Source organism: Ceratosolen solmsi, unplaced genomic scaffold (assembly GCF_000503995.2).
Source record: "Ceratosolen solmsi marchali unplaced genomic scaffold, CerSol_1.0 scaffold7, whole genome shotgun sequence".
Taxonomy (NCBI): Eukaryota; Metazoa; Arthropoda; class Insecta; order Hymenoptera; family Agaonidae; genus Ceratosolen; species Ceratosolen solmsi.
In genome coordinates this window covers 4162954-4181887 of record NW_011948413.1, presented here as the reverse complement: position 1 = coordinate 4181887, position 18934 = coordinate 4162954, and the positions used below count along the sequence as shown (strand labels likewise).

Here is an 18934-nt window from a genome sequence, read left to right as displayed (position 1 = left end):
GACAATTTTTTTTTACCAATACTCCTTTTTACGATATCCCTTAACATATACAGTATCGTTTCAAGTATTATAATCCTGTTTTATTTTTTAACCAAAATTTTTTTTTTAGTAATACAATTAACAATTACTCAAATAATTCTACGGTCTTATTACTTATTCTTACTTATTTTTTTATAAACTTAGTCATTAATTGTATTATAATCTTTAAACATGTAATATTTTGATAAAATAGATGTTTGCTGCAAATTTATTGCCCTCCAATTACTATTTCCAACTTGTAAATATCATCAAATATATAAATCATAGAATAAAATATTGATCAAACTAAAATCTTTTTTTATAATTTTAAAAATATGTTCTAATAATGTAAAGTTTCAATAATTTGAAACTTGTAGATTTATAAGTAAATTACAACAAATAAAATGAAATCAAAATAATATTAATTTCAACAAATTCTATTTCAAATATATTTGTTAACTACATTCTAAAGTATCGTTAAGAGTAATAAATAATGTATGGTTTATTGATTTATTTTTACAAAATATTAATAGTACATCAAGTGTTTGTAATAAAATCTTTATTGATATTTTTTTCAATAATGATTATAATTTCATAATAATAGTAACAATTGATTGTATTTAAATTATTATTTAAATTATATGCTGAAAAAATTTTTTTAAATTGGAAATAAAAGGAATTATTTATGTGAATACTGTATTATATAATAAATACTATAGTTATTATATTTAAGCATTTTCACATATGTTATTTAAATTATATTAATAATAATATTTGCATAAAAGATAAAATTTCCTTTTACTTTAATTTCATAATTACAAATTTCTTTTCGCTTAGAAATAATTAGAATTTTTCATTGCAGTAAATTATTATGTACAGTAAAATTATGTTATTTTTTATTGTATTGAATAGAAATACTTCAAACAATAATAAATAAAAAAATTTAATTAGTATTCTATCTAATTTTTTCTAATTACAAATATTTCAAAGATAAATATATCTACTAAATGTCAATATTATTCTTTTTTTATCAATTAAAATATTATTTATATTAAAAAATTTCTAATACAATAATATATATTTTAAATTATTAGCAACTAAAAAATAATAGTACCTTATTTTAAGATACCTACCTACTTTATTAGGTTTATGATATTCAATAACCTTTAGATTTTATTTTTATTTACTTTAATTAACTATTTAATTAAATTATTTTACTTTATTTATTTTATATTGAAATTATTAAATTACGTTTTTACAAAATAATATATAAACCATTTTAAATACAAGGAAAATTATTGTAAAAATAGATTCAATTTTTCATTTCATTGATACATTGTTCAGTTTGTTGCATATTTTCTTTCTTTTCAATGTTGGAATCCTTTTGAGCAGTACAGGTTTGACCTTTTGAACCGAAACCGGCCTTATTAAAAACTGGTGCTAGAGTTATCTGAAAATATAAATATGATTATCTAAATTGCATATATAATTATAATCGACAATATAGAATCGGAACAGTGCATTTCAAAGAATTTTGCATACAGTTTGCGTACGTTACAAAATAACGGAGTTTATAAATTTCTTATACGCATAGTTTACATCAGAGCAAATAATTATTTTAAAATTTTGAATATACAAGAGATTAAGGCTTTGAAGTGGAATGAATTCTATATAATAAAAAGTACTTATATAAATTATAATGATATTCTCATATTATAAATGCGTTATGAATTTGATAAAATTAGCAATGTTTGAATATAGTAATTTTATTTCATAATTAATTCATCTTCTCATTAAAAGATAAAATTTTAAATTAATTTTTTAATATTTGACTTAAAATTATTATTTTATAATCAAATGAATGCTCCTAACTAAAATATAATTCATATAATTAAATTCCAAGTACAATAAATTCTGTAAAAGTTCTTTAATTTAATTGGCATTATCGAATATATTTATTTACCAATTGAACTTTCACAAATAGAATTTTATTATTTTGTTTTTTATTTAAGATGCAAGAAAATAAGTACAAATCAGTTTCAAACGAAGAAAAATTTAAAGAAGCTCATGTTTCCGAATTCATTGTTATGAATTATCAGCGAATTTTGAAAGAAATCAATATGAATTGTTTGGTCTGTCTGGTAAGTATGTATAAGTACATGTGTGGGAGCGAGTATCTCGAGGCTTTTTCCGCGCATAGAGGATCTTGTGTCTAGTCGCGCCCACATTTGGGCCAAGTGCTCCTTCTGAATTTGGGGTTCTCAGTTGCTAATTCTTCGTTCTTTCGTCTGGATGTAAATGAGACCGAAGAAGTCGGGGGACAGCCACTTGACTCACAATCAGTGGCGCGCGGCGCTCGAGACAACCACGAGTAGATTTAAAGCCAACGTCTCTCTCTCTTTCTCTCTCTCTCTCTCTCTCTTTCTCTCTCTCTCTCTCCTGTTTCTCTCTCCTCTCCTCTCCTCTCCTCTCCTCTCCACTCCTCTCCTCTCCTCTCCTCTCCTCTTCTCTCCTCTCCTCTCTCCTCTCTCTTGTCCTTCAAGTTCTTTTTGAGATCGACTTGGACATTTAAAATTTTTCAAATACGCAGGCCCCTTAAGAGCAGAGTTGGTTTGCAGGCGGAGCGACTCTGCTTTAGCGAAGCCAATGAGTGAGTGAATGTACGAACCAGTAAAAGCAGAGAGAGAGAGAGAGAGAGAGAGAGAGAGAGAAGGCAAAACATGAGAAGAGAGACGAATTATAGGCAAGAGAAGAGAAGAAAAGGAAAGAGAATTCGAGCGTCTAGACACGCTAGCCTCCTAACGACATTTTGATTGACAACTATACGACTCTTTAAAAGTGCAGACCCCCGTTTATTTTGGAGAATCATTTAGTAGCTACACAAGTTAGGAAACAAAAACAAACAGAGAGACACAAAAAATATAAAAGACCAACCGTGAATTTTTTCGAAACTCAAGCTACAAGACATAAATATGTATGTGCTAATACGCTTGCGATCTGGAAACTGCAGGCTAAATTTGATTCTCGTAGGCATGAATGATAAATTGAAAAAACAAAGAAGGCAGGTAAAAGGGCGCGCAGAAGGATCGATGAGTTGACGGGACTCCACAATATTTCCTCTCATACACGAATAATGGCAAATCCGCTGAATTAATACTTGGCCCCGTTCAGTAGGCGATCGGGTGAGGAGTGATCGATGTCATCGTCAACGTCATCGTCATCGCCGTTCTCGTAATCGTTAGCTATCGTTAGTGGATGCAACAACGTCCACAAGGAGGATGATGTTGGCAGGCTGAGCACCGGCGGCGTGTCAGGCGTAAGAGGAGGCGGTAACGGCGGTGGCGACGGCGGTTACGGCGGCGGTGCCAGAGGTGGAGGGGATCGGCCAGACGAACTGTGCTAGTTCGAAAGTTTGTCCCGGTTTGTCTGGTCTAGCCAGACCTGTCAGCCGATTTCAATGCAGACGGCATTATAGCCGCATATTATTCGCGTCGGAAAGTTTGCCGCCGACTGAAAGCGTGAATGACTTTGTTCTTTGGTTGCTCTCCATTAAAGACCGCGGAAAAGGGAGTCGGTTGGCAAGCGGCGGCGGTGGCAACGGCGACGGCATCACCAGCCACCGACTACCGCCGCTGTTTGCTAAGCGTTAATTAGTGTTTGACCCGACTAAAGTCTAGACTAAACTAGATAAACACGTACGCGCCGCCACTAGCCTCTAGGCGTTTGGCGTGTGCGCGCGCGCGATAATCCTCTGATGAATGTCCTGGACATGTTTACCCAGACGGAAGCCGTGTCTGGCTGCGATAGGAGGACGACGGAAGAGGAGCTCCCCCGTCTCCGCTCCCTCCCGCGTGTAAAGTGCAAGACTCGCGAGGCCTCGCGAATCGCTTGCGTAACTTCGGCCTCGGAAATTGGTGGTGTAGATGTACGGGGGCGTGACGGGCAGTGGACAGAAAGGGGATTGAGATGGTTATTCGGTGGGTTTGAGGTTTGGCGGTGGAGCGGGGATAAGGAAGGGGAGGGCAAGCGTTACTCAATGAGCCGAATAAATTCGACGGCGGCCGATGCCGCTGCGGTGTTGGGAGTGTCGGCGGCAGGGACGACGCGAAGCTCGGAAAACCGAGCGTCTAGACGCCCAGGATTTCTGCCGGACTTATTTGCGGCTCCGGCAACCCACCTGTTGCCTCCCACACTGCCGGCGGCCGCGACACCGGCCGAGCCCCGCTCGCCCTGAGCTATTTCAGGACGGCTGGCCAACAATTACTTGCCCGCCAACGACAATATCTCTCCCTCCCTCCCTCCCTCCCTCCCTCCCTCCCTAAATATACCCCAATAACCCAAATAACCCGAATAACCCTTCTCATCTCATCCCATCGACAATGCATCGAGCAAGTTTCTCGAAAGGAGATAAATTTAGTGATAAATTCGGCACTTTCTATATATATTGGTTTGGGGATGCGATCCTCCTTCCCTTCCTTCCTTCCTTCCTTCCTTCCTTCCTTCCTTCCTTCCCACTCATTCTTCGTACATTTTCCCATTCTTTTTATTTCCCTTATATAATCCCTCGTCGATTATTCTCTCGGGCCCTTTTCCTTTCATTGGGTTTTCTTAGGGATTTTTGCGGATCAGTCGACGCGCCCTCGTTTTGCCGCACATTTTATGGAACATGGTAAAAGCATTTATTTCGAGCCGTATCAACTTCGTATTGTGTGGACCATTCTCCAAAATCCTTCAATTTCTAATTGGTTTATTTGCATAGTTTCGGCAAACTTTTAGTAAGGCTTTCTATATTATTATTATATTCTACAGGACTTAAGAAAATTATTTCAAACATAATACTAATGTGTACAAATCAAACGATCCACTGGCTTTGCATTTTTAATGATTAATGATTTAGTTTTATAATTCAATATATACTACATCGATACACTGATTAAAATATTGTAATAAAAATTAAAATAAACGCGCTCAATAATTTTGTACTTTATATGTATTAAAATCTTGTATAAATATACAATGATACATATAATTCAATTATTGGCATATCATATCTAAAAGCTACATCTAGCCACATTTAAATGTCATCTACACTGAAACTTATCATAAGCAGAGCTTAGCCATCAAAATAATGGAACTTCATTTAAATACTCATTTATGTCAGACATATTTACATCAAACATATTTACATTCACCAATTTAACTCCACTTATATGCTAGAAATAAAAAATAATTAAATGGAATGATAAATCGAAATAAGATAATAATTAATACTTCTGATAATTTCTGAAATTAGAGCCAAGAAAATTGAACTGTATTATTTGGCAAGAACTACTTTTATCACTGTGACATTAATATAATTGAATTTAAAATGATTAAACATTACCGACCACAGTTTCTGAAAATAATTTTCATTTTTCTCATCGAATTTATTAAATGAAAATGGAATTGTAATGTAATTTTAAAATATTTTAATAAAAAAATTTATTGAGGAACATTTACAATAAAAAGACTAAATCTAAAAAAAAAAGCAAATAAAACATAATGAAAAATTTATTTATAACTAATTTAAGCCTAAAAATTATTTTATACTAGATTAACGGATAATATTATTTATAATTATTTAATTCTTTGATAATAAAGTTGTATATTTCTAATGTAAAACAAAATATATAATAATAATAATCAATAACATTTATTATTTTAGACCTGCTTTAAAATAATATATAAAAATGTTATTAAAAATAGTAGTTGTTTATAATTTAGTCACACTATCAAGGTAATAATTATAACTACTCATACATATAATTCTTTCGATTAGTGCATTATAAAAAGAATTTGCAAATACCGCATTATTTTCTATTAGATTGTTATTTAAGCGACATTATAGAAGAAAAAAAAGAAGACCGAATATAGGCAAATAAATTTGATGTTTGAATATCAGAAATTTTATTGAATTCCATCATCTCGAAACCTTAAAAATGTTAGCTCTCTATAAAAACTTAGATAAATATTTAAAGAATAATATATTATGTAATGAAATACGTTACATAAATTAACGTAATTATACAAAAAATATTTATATATCTATTATTTATATGTTTAAACGTAGTAGTATAGTGGCACTGTCTACAACAGTATACGACTGCACTGCATACATGTAAATGCCTAGTTTTCTTATTTGTTTAAAACGACCATATATATTATCGAAATAAATAAATTTTTTAATGATGAGAATAACAAAATTCTATCTATTTAACAAACAAAAATCAATAAAAATTTATAATTTAGATGATAATACTACTTACTGTTACTATAGGATACTGCTTACTAATTTGACTAAATTTCACTCGATATATTTCTTAACAATATATATTTCCAAAATACTATAAACGTATATGTAGATATTAAAGACTTGTATACTTGTAAATAATTAAAAATACTCTTTTTCTTTTAATTTAAAACTATTATCAAACATTTATAAGAAATTAAATTCACTGAATTATAAAATAAACTATTATTGTGAATACTGAAAATTGAATAGAGAATCATATATATTCCATTGTAGCTATAAATTCATATTTTCCTTCTTCTTCTTCTCTCTCTCTCTCTCTCTCTCTCTCTCTCTCTCTCTCTCTCTCCCTTTCTATCTCAACTTCTCTATGTTTTCATTTGTCGGTTTACTGTCTCTTTTTCGTTCAGAATTCAAGTAAGAGCGAAGCACAAGGAAGTATAAAAGAGAGTATCCGGTGAACTAAGTCAGTTATATATAATCATGCCATACTTTCCGTACGGTACTGCCTTGTTCGATTGGTTTGATAGAATTCATTATATACAATGAAAAAGCAATTGTCTCTTTAAAAAGGTTTGATTAACCAAGCTCCAATTATTCGCATCGGCTACTATCTATTAGATCCTTATTGTAAGAATAATAATTTTATAAAAATAAAATATAACTGCATGTTTACTTGCTTTTTTTATCCATATACAATGATATGCGTATTGATGGTTCTCTTACAAAATATTCAATTTTTATATTATAATTTTAATTTATTACAACGAACTAATTTATGAATTGTTGATATTTTTGATAAACTGCAATAATCGTTTATAGAATTTTAATTAAACGTTTCAATTTGAAATTCAAAATTTCAATTCAGAATTATAGTTTTATTTCAGATCTGTAAAATAGTTTTTAATATAAAACTATAACATTAAATTTATAATATAAATTCAATAAGTACTTTAGTGAAAATGTATTATAAGTAGTGACATACAAAATCTAGTAAGACACTTTAATAAAATGAATTTTATTACACAATTTTCAACTGTTTCCTCAATTATAATTAAAAATATATTATTAATTTACTAATTACTTAAGATTGAAAATATAAAAATAAGTTACATTCATATTAAAATATCAGCGACTTTGATCGGTTACTTGTAAAAAAAACTTTTTTCTAAAAAAAAAAAGCAAAGCAAATTCAAACGAAATGATATATAAACAGATATAGATATATTTAATCATTTTGAACAACAAATGGATCGAAAATATAATTTATAATATAATAGAATAGAATATAATTTAACAACTTTTTAATATTTTTTATTGATTATCTGATTATAAATAAACAAATTACAAAAATAATTATTTGAGTAATTAAAATTTTTTTTCATACGTATCTTTCAATCTCAGTAAGTTAAATCTCAGTAAAAATAAAAAAAAAAAAATCTCATGCAGAAAATTTCATAAAACTATTCATGATTTTGTATATTACGTTAGGGTTGTGATACATTAATACAAATAAAATAAATGTTGAAAAATAAAGAGTTTCTGATGTGTAGGAAATTTTAACAAAAGAAAATCTTTAATGAATAATGTAGAAACGAAATTAGAGAGAAAATTTAAAGATAAAATTTTAAATAAAGACATTGATATTTTCTAATAAGAAATTTATATTTTCATCTATATTATTAGTATTATATGTATCTATGTAATTATCTATGTAATTAATATTACTAATAAAATATTATTAGTCATTCATATAAATTAATAATTAATAATAATAGATTTTCAAATTTTAACTTTTCAAAATACGTGGTACACCTTTCTTTTTTTTCAGTGGATAAGTCAATATTTTACAATTTATGTTACACCACAAATAATACTTTAATTCAGTTACTGATGAAAGTAATACTTTAGCTAAGTATCTTATTTGAATAATTTTATCCTAAAATTCTGCTTTTAATAGACAATATATGTTGTAATTTAAATAAAATATATTCATCAATTCACGAATTGCATTATTAAACAATAACTAATAATTATTCGATACATTTCTTTTGTATCCTAAACAACATTTGTTAGATGATAGGATTATCATTCTTAGAATTAATTTCTAGTAGAAACTTTTTAAGAACTTAATTAGATTAAATATAAATTTTACTACGAAGATGATGCGCAATTTTTATTTAGAAAAGTTTTCCTTTAGATGTTAGGCGAATGCAAAAGAAATTTTTGAAACACCGATGATTAGCGAAAAATTATAATAGTTGTCTGAGTAGAATACTACTTCTTGGAAATCAATATGGGCGATAACATGATTTTTTAAATTTAGTATATAATTATATATTCTATATAATCATCACGATCTCTAAAAGGTTTATCAAATTTTGTTATATAAAAACTAAGATTTATTATAACAAAAAACTATAAAAAATACATATTCTTATATAATTTTGTTTGATAATTGAAGACTTTCGCATAATTAAAATAAAGTGAAATAACCTATAAAATTTGTTAGCATGTGCTGGAATTGCATAATTTTATAATCTAAATGGTATTTCACTTCATTATTATAAAATAAATAAAAATAAGAATATATTTTTAATATAAATGCATTTGGTTTTAAATAATATTACACTTGCCTAATATTACATATAGCTTCAGGTATCTGTATAAGCTTAACACTTTTACATATTTATCTCATATATTAACAGAATAACTCGTCAATTTATGATGATAATACTTCTTTATACATTACTTACAGAACATTAGAATACTTATCAAAGTTAACTGTAAGTATCAATTATTTTGTTTTAAAGAGATGAAGCATATTTTTATTTATTTAATTATGATTTTTAATGAATTTTAAATAATTCATCTATTTCAGAAATGAACGAAATTATGAATGTTAGTTTTAATGCTAGTTAACTCTCAAAGAAAATGTATGCATAATGTATGAATACTTTATAAAAAAAAAAGTTGTAGATATTTCGCTTTTAGTAAAGACTTTAAAATTTTTATATACAAGTAAGTGGATATAGTAATATCAAATATAGTTGCAATTATATTTGTAAAATATTTTATAGAATAGGAAAACATATATATGTACGTATATTAATATAATGTAAGTAGTTTAAAATAAGTTCTATATTTCGTAGAAATGAGTATCAAAAATACTAAACAAAATGGTACCTATCAATAACAAAGGTAAAAGGAGATTATTTTTTATAAAAGTATTTATCGCATCTATTTATGATTATTCTTCAGCATTTTTACTATATATTCAAATATCAGATTTTTTTTTAATTAACTCCAATTTTTCCATTGATTCTTTTTTTTTTTTTTTTTTTTTTTTTTTTTTTTTTTTTATATTCCTAACTTCATGAATGTCGTCAATTTCCAAGTTTCTATAACCTAGAGCTTTTACAATGGCTATTTCCGCTGCTTTACAATGTAGCTTTTTATGGGAGCCTTCGAGCTTCATTTTTACTTTAAAATACTTTTACGTGTACGTATGCGTGTTTCTGAGCTTTGGAATAGGTCAAGTCATGGTACGAGTTTACGCAAGTGCACCTGCAGAGATAAAGTCATCTCGGTTGCGAGCATAAAACGTCTATGCGAATAAAAACACTCTTTAATACCGCGGATTTTTTTCTTATCTCCCTACTCTCTGAAGTTTGTAATAGAGTGAAATGTAAATGTAATTTGATAAAAGTTAGTGAAAGGGGTAGAGAAAAAGAGAGGAGAAAGATATACGTTCATATTGTAAAAACGATTTTACCATCTGGAATAAGAAGTGTATATTTATTGACGATTAAAAGTATGATCAGAACTATAATCCGATTGAATCTTGCCTTTTGCAGCGTATTTTACTACACTAATATAACTTGCAATTAATTTGAGCTTATGAAAGCTGTAATTCAGTAATACCAACACTACCTTGCATCCATATAAATTCGCGCAATTTAATTTTAACGTGGTTGAATGCACTTCTGTACGAAAGTTACTACTCAATTAAGCAGACAATTTGTACATTGGAGACGTAAATATTTAAATACTCTATATTAATAGATGACCAATAATAATAAATGGAAAAAGGAATAAGAATGGTAATGACAATTGGCTAAAACAGGATGAACGAGTGCCCAGCGCAACAGACAATAGCACATGTGATGCGTCTAGACAAAATAATGATTTGGATTTCAATACATTTGCATTCATTATAGCGCGGTGAGAGCTAACAGTAGACGTCACTCATCGCTCGTTCATTCGCCCCTGTGTTCTCTTTTTCTCTTACTCATTCTATCGTTAATTCCTATATTAACCCATTGCATTCTTTCGATTAATATAATAAGATTGTAAACAACAAGACGAACGACAATTCAAGTAAAATTCATTAATCATATCACACTATATAATAGCTTAAGTAATTTAGCTCATTAATGACCTTATTACTTCGTTATAATTAATAAATTTACAATTTATTTAAGAAATACATGCAACAATATTCTCAATGGTGAATACTTATTTAACGAAATAAGACAACGGGGAATTGAGTTGTTACCAGAATATCTATTATATCATACATTATCTTCTGTAACTTAATAAGTACCATATAAAAGTAATCTCTTTAAAATGCGATGGTACTGCACAAATATTATGAATTATGATCAACTGTTGAGTAAAATGCAGCATGCATCAAAGTAGTTCATTTACATTATTAGTAATATACTAAGGTAATTTTCAATTCAAATATTATTACATATGTATGATACATATGCTATCAATATTAAAAAAAAAAAAAAGTAATACAAATTATATTCCCACAGCGTAGATATATTTTATAAATTTTCTCAGATTCTTTTGTAAATTATACTTTCTTATATAATAAATCCATTAAATAAAATTATTATCAATTATCTACTATTTAAAAAATTATCATCTATAGCCCATCATTTATCAATTATCATTTATCAAGTATCAATTATTATTTATTTATTATTTTAATATTAATCATAGGAATATTATAATATTTTAAATAACAAGAAAACAAAATTATTTTAGTTTTTTGAAAAATTATTATATTTTTCGATCAATGAATACAGTAGATAAATAAATATATTTAAATTAGTTTTTTATTTATATAGTCATTTCACCCATTATTTGATATTAATTGATCCATTATTATTACAATCGAATTATATAATGGCTTGAATATTAATTATTAGTTCCTTATAAATGTAAAACCAATAGAACTTATTGTTGGTATAATATTCATCATATTAATAATACAATATTACCGAATAATATTATTATCAAGGAAAAATCTATTGCAAGAGATAAAATTTTAAAAATTAAGAAAAATGAACATATAAAATATTATATAAAAAAAATACTTACTTGTTGTTTGTACACAAAATTCTTTTTGGATATTCTCATTTGATTATATATTTATGAAAATATACATTCGAATTTAAATTTGAAATTTCATTTCAAGCATGCCCTTGTTCGTAATTAAAATTCATAATTTGAGATCAAAGATTGGATCCTAATAATTTCTCAATACTTTTTATTAAAAAATAAGAGTTTTAATGTAAATAGATATAAAAAGAAATGATATTTTCTTACATGAAATTAATGATTATACATTTAAATTGTAATAATTGATTTAATATTTTAAAATACAATATGAAATTAAGTCTAATATTACTCAGATGGTATTCAGATTATTCAGATTTACATTTATGGACGATATAAAAGAGGATATATATTTTTTACTTTCAGCAAAAAAAGATTAAAGATTATTAAAGTTTTCTTAGTATGAAGTATAATTTATGTATATTCAAATGCAATTGAATATTATAAATTATCCAATAGTCATAATAACAATAGCACAATGAAAGTCTTTATTAACTTCATAGCACAAAAATGTTGAATTATTAAATGAATTTCATTTATTCCCAATGTCATATTAAAAATATAGTAAAAGCAGATATAAAACTGCAATAAATCAATGCAGATGATAATTCATCTTAGAAAATAAATTAAATTAATTATATTTGTATAAAAGTACAAATAATTTTTTTGTTTAATATTAGCGAAATACCTATTTACTATTTAAATAAATAAATATTGATGTTCACAATGCACGTAAGTTTTATACATAGTGCAAATGAAATAAGTAATCTAGCTTTGATTAATATAATCCACTGACACAATTTCTTTAAAGAATTTCCATAGACAACAACTCTTACACTTAATCACGTAAAGAATTATCCTATCAACCAAATAGTAATATAAAATTAATTAGTTTTAATGATTAACTATAATACATTATATTGCATAAATTCATTATTAACTTGTAAAGTAAAAAGATTTGATACATTATACATTAATTAAATTCATTCGGACATTGAATATATTAAATTGTAATTATCATTATTAATAATTTGAAATTAAAATTATATGCATAAATATCTGAATTTTATATAAAATGCGTAATCGTTTGATTTACTTAATGTTTAATTATAAAGTTATATTTTAATTCATAATTATGAGTAAATTAATTTGTATTAAAATTATAATATGTAAGTCTCGTATCTCTCAATCTAATCATAATCAATCTAATCAGTTATTAAATACGTATTAAAGTCATTTGTTGACGATTTTAAATTTGCATATATATATATATATATATATATATATATATATAAATTTTGTAATTAGAATGTATGTATATTTTAATAGGAAAAATTAATAACGTAATATCGATTTTCTGAATATTTAGATCTTTTGATTAGCAAACTCAATATTTTCAATCTAAAAATTTATGGAATCATTTGTTAAACAATACTAATTTCATATTTTACTTGAAAATTATGAAATAAATGAATATTCATATATAATTAAATATATAACACATTATCAGAATCTAACAAACAATTTTAATATGTAAATAATTAAGCATTTGAAAAAAATGAAAATACTCTCTTTCTAGTCGTTGTTACATTCTGACTTTATTATCTGAATAAATCACGTAATCGTAAAAGTTGCACACAATTTTATATCCATAAAAAATTAAGAAATATAATATTATATTATATTCTTCTATTATATAATTAAAAACTTCTATTTATACTTTTATTTAGTTATATTATGTTCTTCTTGTTTTAAATCAACATCAATTATATAAAATACCTTTATACCAAAAATGTTACTCAATATATTCTACTTATTATTAAAAAATTTTATTTTATATTTTTTTATAATCTGCTTGTAAATTTATATAGTTATTAGAAGTATATTGGACTTATTGTATTATTTTTAAATAGAATGAAATATATATTAACTGTATTTTTTATTGATATTAATAACAAAATTTAAATAGATACTTATTTAATAAAAATAAATTATAAACAAAGATAAATAAAATATTGTAGTATGGAAAGTATAACGGAAATTAATATTATACATGTTTATAGATAAATAATATCAATTTCAATATAAAAACATTACACCTATAATAACCGAAGCCTATATAGTAAAAATAGAAATATCAATTAAATGCTATATATATATATATATATATATTAATAACAAATTAAATAGTATATATTAATTCTACTATATTGGCAGGAGGCCGTTTATGGACATAATTTCCTTTAAAATATTTACAAATTAAAATATTAAAAAAATTTTAAATATTTTTTATTTAAACGATTTTATGACGTTACATTGAATATTTTATTATATTATATACTTTTTGCTTTGAGAAATTTAACTGGAGTGCATGTCGAGTTATAATAATTTAACATATAACAATTAAGATTGGCCCATAAAATATATTATTAAATTTCATAAATAATAGTAAACTTATTATATAAATAATAATATTATTATTGCACTTATGAAACGCAATATAATGGTATAGTTATTTATAAATACTTATATAAATAGAAGTAATATTTATAAAGCTATAGATTAATAAACCAATTTCATCCGATGAGTCATTAGCATTAATAAATGGATTGGATATATAATCAGCATATTAAATATAATTTATATACCGACAAAAATACAATTAAAACTTTTAAATTCAAGTTGATCTTCAATATAGAAATGAATGTCAGTTCTAAATATACTTATTAGATATGATATGATCTTAATGTCATCTTTGCATGATCAAAGAGTACACATTATATGTGAAAAAAGATGCATATACTGACAGGAGACCATCTGGAAGATGAAACTTAACGCGAAATTGTATTGCTAAAATTAGTCGCATTCAAAGGCGATCGGTTCAATGCACTCATCGGGCTTCCTCTATAGTATAATAGAAAGTTATCGATATGATCTGCATTAAGCCAGATATATTTTAAAACATTAATGGACATCATTGTGAAATATTGACTAAGAAAATATTACAACATATTTACTTGTATAGACTAAATTTTTAACTAATACTCTTTACTTCCTGTATTACGTAAACAGAGCTAAACGGAGGTTGGTTCAATAGACATTATAAGAAGTAATTATACGAAGAAATTTTATTATTAAATTGTTTTCATTTATTTAATAGCTAAAAAAGATATATTTTTTCAATTAGAAAATGTATAATTTTTAATAGTAATTGCTATAAATACGATTATTGCACGTAATTAAAATAGTTGGATAATCTGTACCTTTATATTAAATTTCGAAGTACAATATTAAACTTTATCTATCAAACAAAGATTTTTCCAAATTTATTTTCTAAATAAAACATATATGAGTAATAAACTTTTCATTTCCAATTAAATGTTATTTTAAAATATGAAAGAATTATTCCTTAAATTTTGAAAATCAATAAAAAATGTTCAACTTCGATAAAAAGTATTAAGTTTGTTGATTTGAAAAATTTCTGTTTAAACTCACTTTATTTATATAATATGTATAAAATAATATGATTCACAATTTCTATAATGTAAATCATATTAATTACTATATAAAATAAATTTATTAAAAAATGTATAAGCAGCTTAACAAGTAATATTGTATTAACTAAAATCATCTATTAATTACTCAAAGCAATTTATTATTAATATAATTATAATTATATTTAAGATAATTGCAATATATAAATATTCATACAATTGTAATATAAGATTATAATTATTGTAAGAATAAAATATGTTTTTAATAAAACATTTGAATAATCAAGTTTAAGTATTTATATTTCATTATAAATTTTTTTTATATTTGCTATTAATAAAATATGAATATAATAAGGAAAATTAATATTGTCAGTAAAATTTAATAAATATATCTGTTTCAATTTTCATAGTAACACATCTCTAGTAATTATTATTATTTGTCTACATTATAGCTTAAATAATTTTAATTTATTTTCGTATTTAATAAATGCCTTTTACTTTAAGTAATAAACTTAAATAATAAATTATATATACATATATATGTATTTTAATATTTGAGCTATAGAAATACAAAAAAGTAAAAGAAACTTACTGGTTCTATTACACCATTACCACTTTTTCCAAGAGAATGTCCTTCTGTCCAGCCCATTTTTAGCAACATTTTAAATCCCATATTATCTTTTGATATGTGTCTAATTTAAAAATACAAATATAGTTGTAAAATTAGACATAATAAAAATAGAATTACTACATTTCTAAAAACTTACTTATCCAAAGAACTTTGTTGTGTTTTAAAATGATCACTTGTTGAACCAAGTTGTTCTCTTCTTAATTGTGCTCTATCTTGGTAGCCTAAAGCTAAACGATATGCTGATTCATTATTATATTGTTCAATGCCAAATTTGGATTTCAATCGTTTTAATTCTAATCGATGTTGAGTTTTCATAGGTACACTTTCATCAGTAACAGCATCGGATAAAAGTAGTCCTGGCTCACAATGACCACATGTTTTATGTCCAGTATGAATATGGCATAGGAGTTTTGTACAATCAACTTGTAATATTTCTTCATTACTTATTGAACCAAGTTCTTCTCTTCTTAATTGTGCTCTGTCTTGGTAGCCTAAAGCTAAACGACATGTTGATTCATTATTATGATCAATGCCAAATTTGGATTTCAATCGTTTTAATTCTAATCGATGTTGAGTTTTTGTAGATATACTTTCATCGGTAACAGCATCAGATAAAAGTAGTCCTGGCTCACAATGACCACACGTTTTATGTCCAGTATGAATATGGCATAGGAGTTTTGTACAACCAACTTGTAATATCGATCCATGTACGATTTCAGTTTCATTAGATTCTTGTTTTGCAGCTGAAAGTCTTTTACCATTGAGAAATGTTCCATTTCTTGAACCCAGATCAATTATTTCATAGACTTTCTTTTTTGTATTATACTGTACTTTTGCATGATACTAAACAATAATAATGTTTTTAAATGAAATTATTAAAAATGAATTGTTATAATAAAGACTTCTTTATAATTACTTTGCTTATATTTATATCCGATATAAGAACTGAATGGTCTCCTTCTCTTCCCAATGTTCCTCCAGTGCAAGTAACAATAAATAACGATCCAACTTTAAGATTAGATAAATTTGTCTCTTTTACTATAATTCTCATGCATGGTGGATAAACTTTAGCTAAATTTATAAAATAAATTATTAAAATAATTTTGTCAATGAACAGATGTTTATACAATTTAATATTAAGAATAGAAAATCTATAAGTTATAATTTTAATATAGTTTAAATACAAAAACTAAAGAAATAAACCTTCATCGTTTTCAGTGTCACTGTTACTACCAGATGATGACCTTGTATCTTCTTTGGAGCTTAAGGTTTCGATATCTTCATTATCCGAACATTCTCCTTCCTTAGATTTATCAGCATTACTCTGATTACCTTCTTGCATCAATTTGACTTTCTTCATTTTGGCCTGTAAGGGAATATATATATCCATATCAAAAGTTCAATATTATTGCCTAAGGCATTTTGCCTGAATCTTTGAATTAATATTATGGAAAGACCAGTTATTATCTCATGAATATCATCCAAAACCTATAATCAAGAAACTATTTTAATAGAATAAAAATTATATAAATATATGCATTATTTCTAAATAATTCAAGTATCAAATATATATTTAATATTATAAAATTTAATATTAAATCTATTATAGTTATGTATGTTTATATCAAATATATGATTTATATTACAATAACGTGATATAAGCAAATCAAAATAAAAAAAATGATGAATGTATTTGCAAATTATAATAACAACTTTCAAATTACATTGTGATTATATAATTTATAATGTATATTTATATATAATTAAAAAAAATATATTATAATTCTTTTACAATAGCAATAGATAATAAATTTAATACTTGAATTACTTTCTATTTTTATATAAACATTTTACCTCTTCTTTTTTATTTTCATTTATCGTATCCTTAATATAACATAATACATCCGAGTCATTTTGAATTTGGCTATGAAATTTATAAGATTTATTTTCTTTATCATAATAATAATAGGTGCCAGTGTTTCCATTGTAATACAAGCCAGATTTCTAAAAAATAAATAGAATAATGACAAATGGATATAATTATCAATACAAATTCATTTAATTCAATGCATACTGAATCATAATAATAGCCTGAATTATAGTGGTAATATAAGCCTGTAGTTTGTTCATAAACAAAACCTGTCTGTAACATAGCTAACTCTGCAGATTGTGTAACCTGATCGGCTATACTCATTTGTTTATCATTATTAATAACCCATTCCTGAACTAAGGAATTCTCTTCTAATTCCAACCAATTAGATTGTGTTTCATTGTCTTTAAAGCTTTTTTCTGGAGTAATTTGATTTTCCTAAACATATGTCCATTACGTTTTAACTATATTATTTTAATAATACTTCATATAAAAGTGACTCAAATTAAAATACTCACATAATTTGTTAATTTATTTTTTAATTCAGTTATATCCTCTTGTTGCAACTTTAATTGCTCTTGAAGTTCTTGTATATATTCAATAATGTGTGGAAAATCAACGAGCTCATCGGTAAAATTCTTTTTTTCAATATTTTCATTACAGGCACAATTTACAATTCTTTCATTTACTTTCATTATTCAGTTTATTTATAATTTTATCTACAAAATAATTCTGCTATTACATTGCTTTAGACAAATTTATATATTTCAAATCATGTTAAATTAATAAATCTTTAGATAGATAGATAGATAGATTGGATTAGATTGATTCTTAGTGTTACAAATCTATTATTTTATCACTTTATAACTTTGTTTAAACTGTTATTATATCACACACAAAATTTTTGTTACATACTACACTGTACAACTAATACGCAAGATGGATGGAATGTAGGTTATGCAGAGTTGAATATTCAATTTTTTTATGATTTTCAAAATTCGGTATCATGGGTACCATTCTTTAAATCTGCTTTAAAAATATACTTTCAATATTGAATAATTATTGATAATGTATTTTATACGTTTATTATAAGCATAATCGTTGTAAGTGCTAACACTAATTTTAACACAAAAATGTGAAAATTATTTATTAAAAAAATACTGACGACTTTATAATGTTTGTATTCGTTTTTAAGTTTAAAATTATTACTGAATACGATC

The 18934-nt window shown here is 25.6% G+C and overlaps 1 protein-coding gene across 1 annotated transcript; it reads right to left on the bottom strand.

Moving 5' to 3' along the window:
- Positions 1-1313: 1313 nt before the first annotated feature.
- On the bottom strand, positions 1314-18466 carry LOC105367315 (angiogenic factor with G patch and FHA domains 1). Its single transcript, XM_011505973.1, has 8 exons — positions 18233-18466; positions 17919-18152; positions 17699-17848; positions 17042-17210; positions 16761-16915; positions 15981-16687; positions 15806-15905; positions 1314-1468 (listed from the first exon to the last, which is right to left on the bottom strand). Exons 1-8 carry the CDS (start codon positions 18407-18409, stop codon positions 1331-1333), a joined length of 1830 nt encoding a protein of 609 aa, XP_011504275.1. The 5' UTR covers positions 18410-18466; the 3' UTR covers positions 1314-1330.
- Between the last annotated feature and the right edge of the window lie 468 nt (positions 18467-18934).

Excerpts from the sequence above, each read along its gene's own strand:
- LOC105367315 (XM_011505973.1), bottom strand. The coding sequence starts at position 18,409 with ATGAAAGTAAATGAAAGAATTGTAAATTGTGCCTGTAATGAAAATATT. Across the intron at positions 16,688-16,760 it reads CGGATATAAATATAAGCAAA|TATCATGCAAAAGTACAGTA; the intron begins GTAATTATAAAG and ends ATTATTGTTTAG. Across the intron at positions 1,469-15,805 it reads GTAATGGTGTAATAGAACCA|ATAACTCTAGCACCAGTTTT; the intron begins GTAAGTTTCTTT and ends TTATATTTTCAG.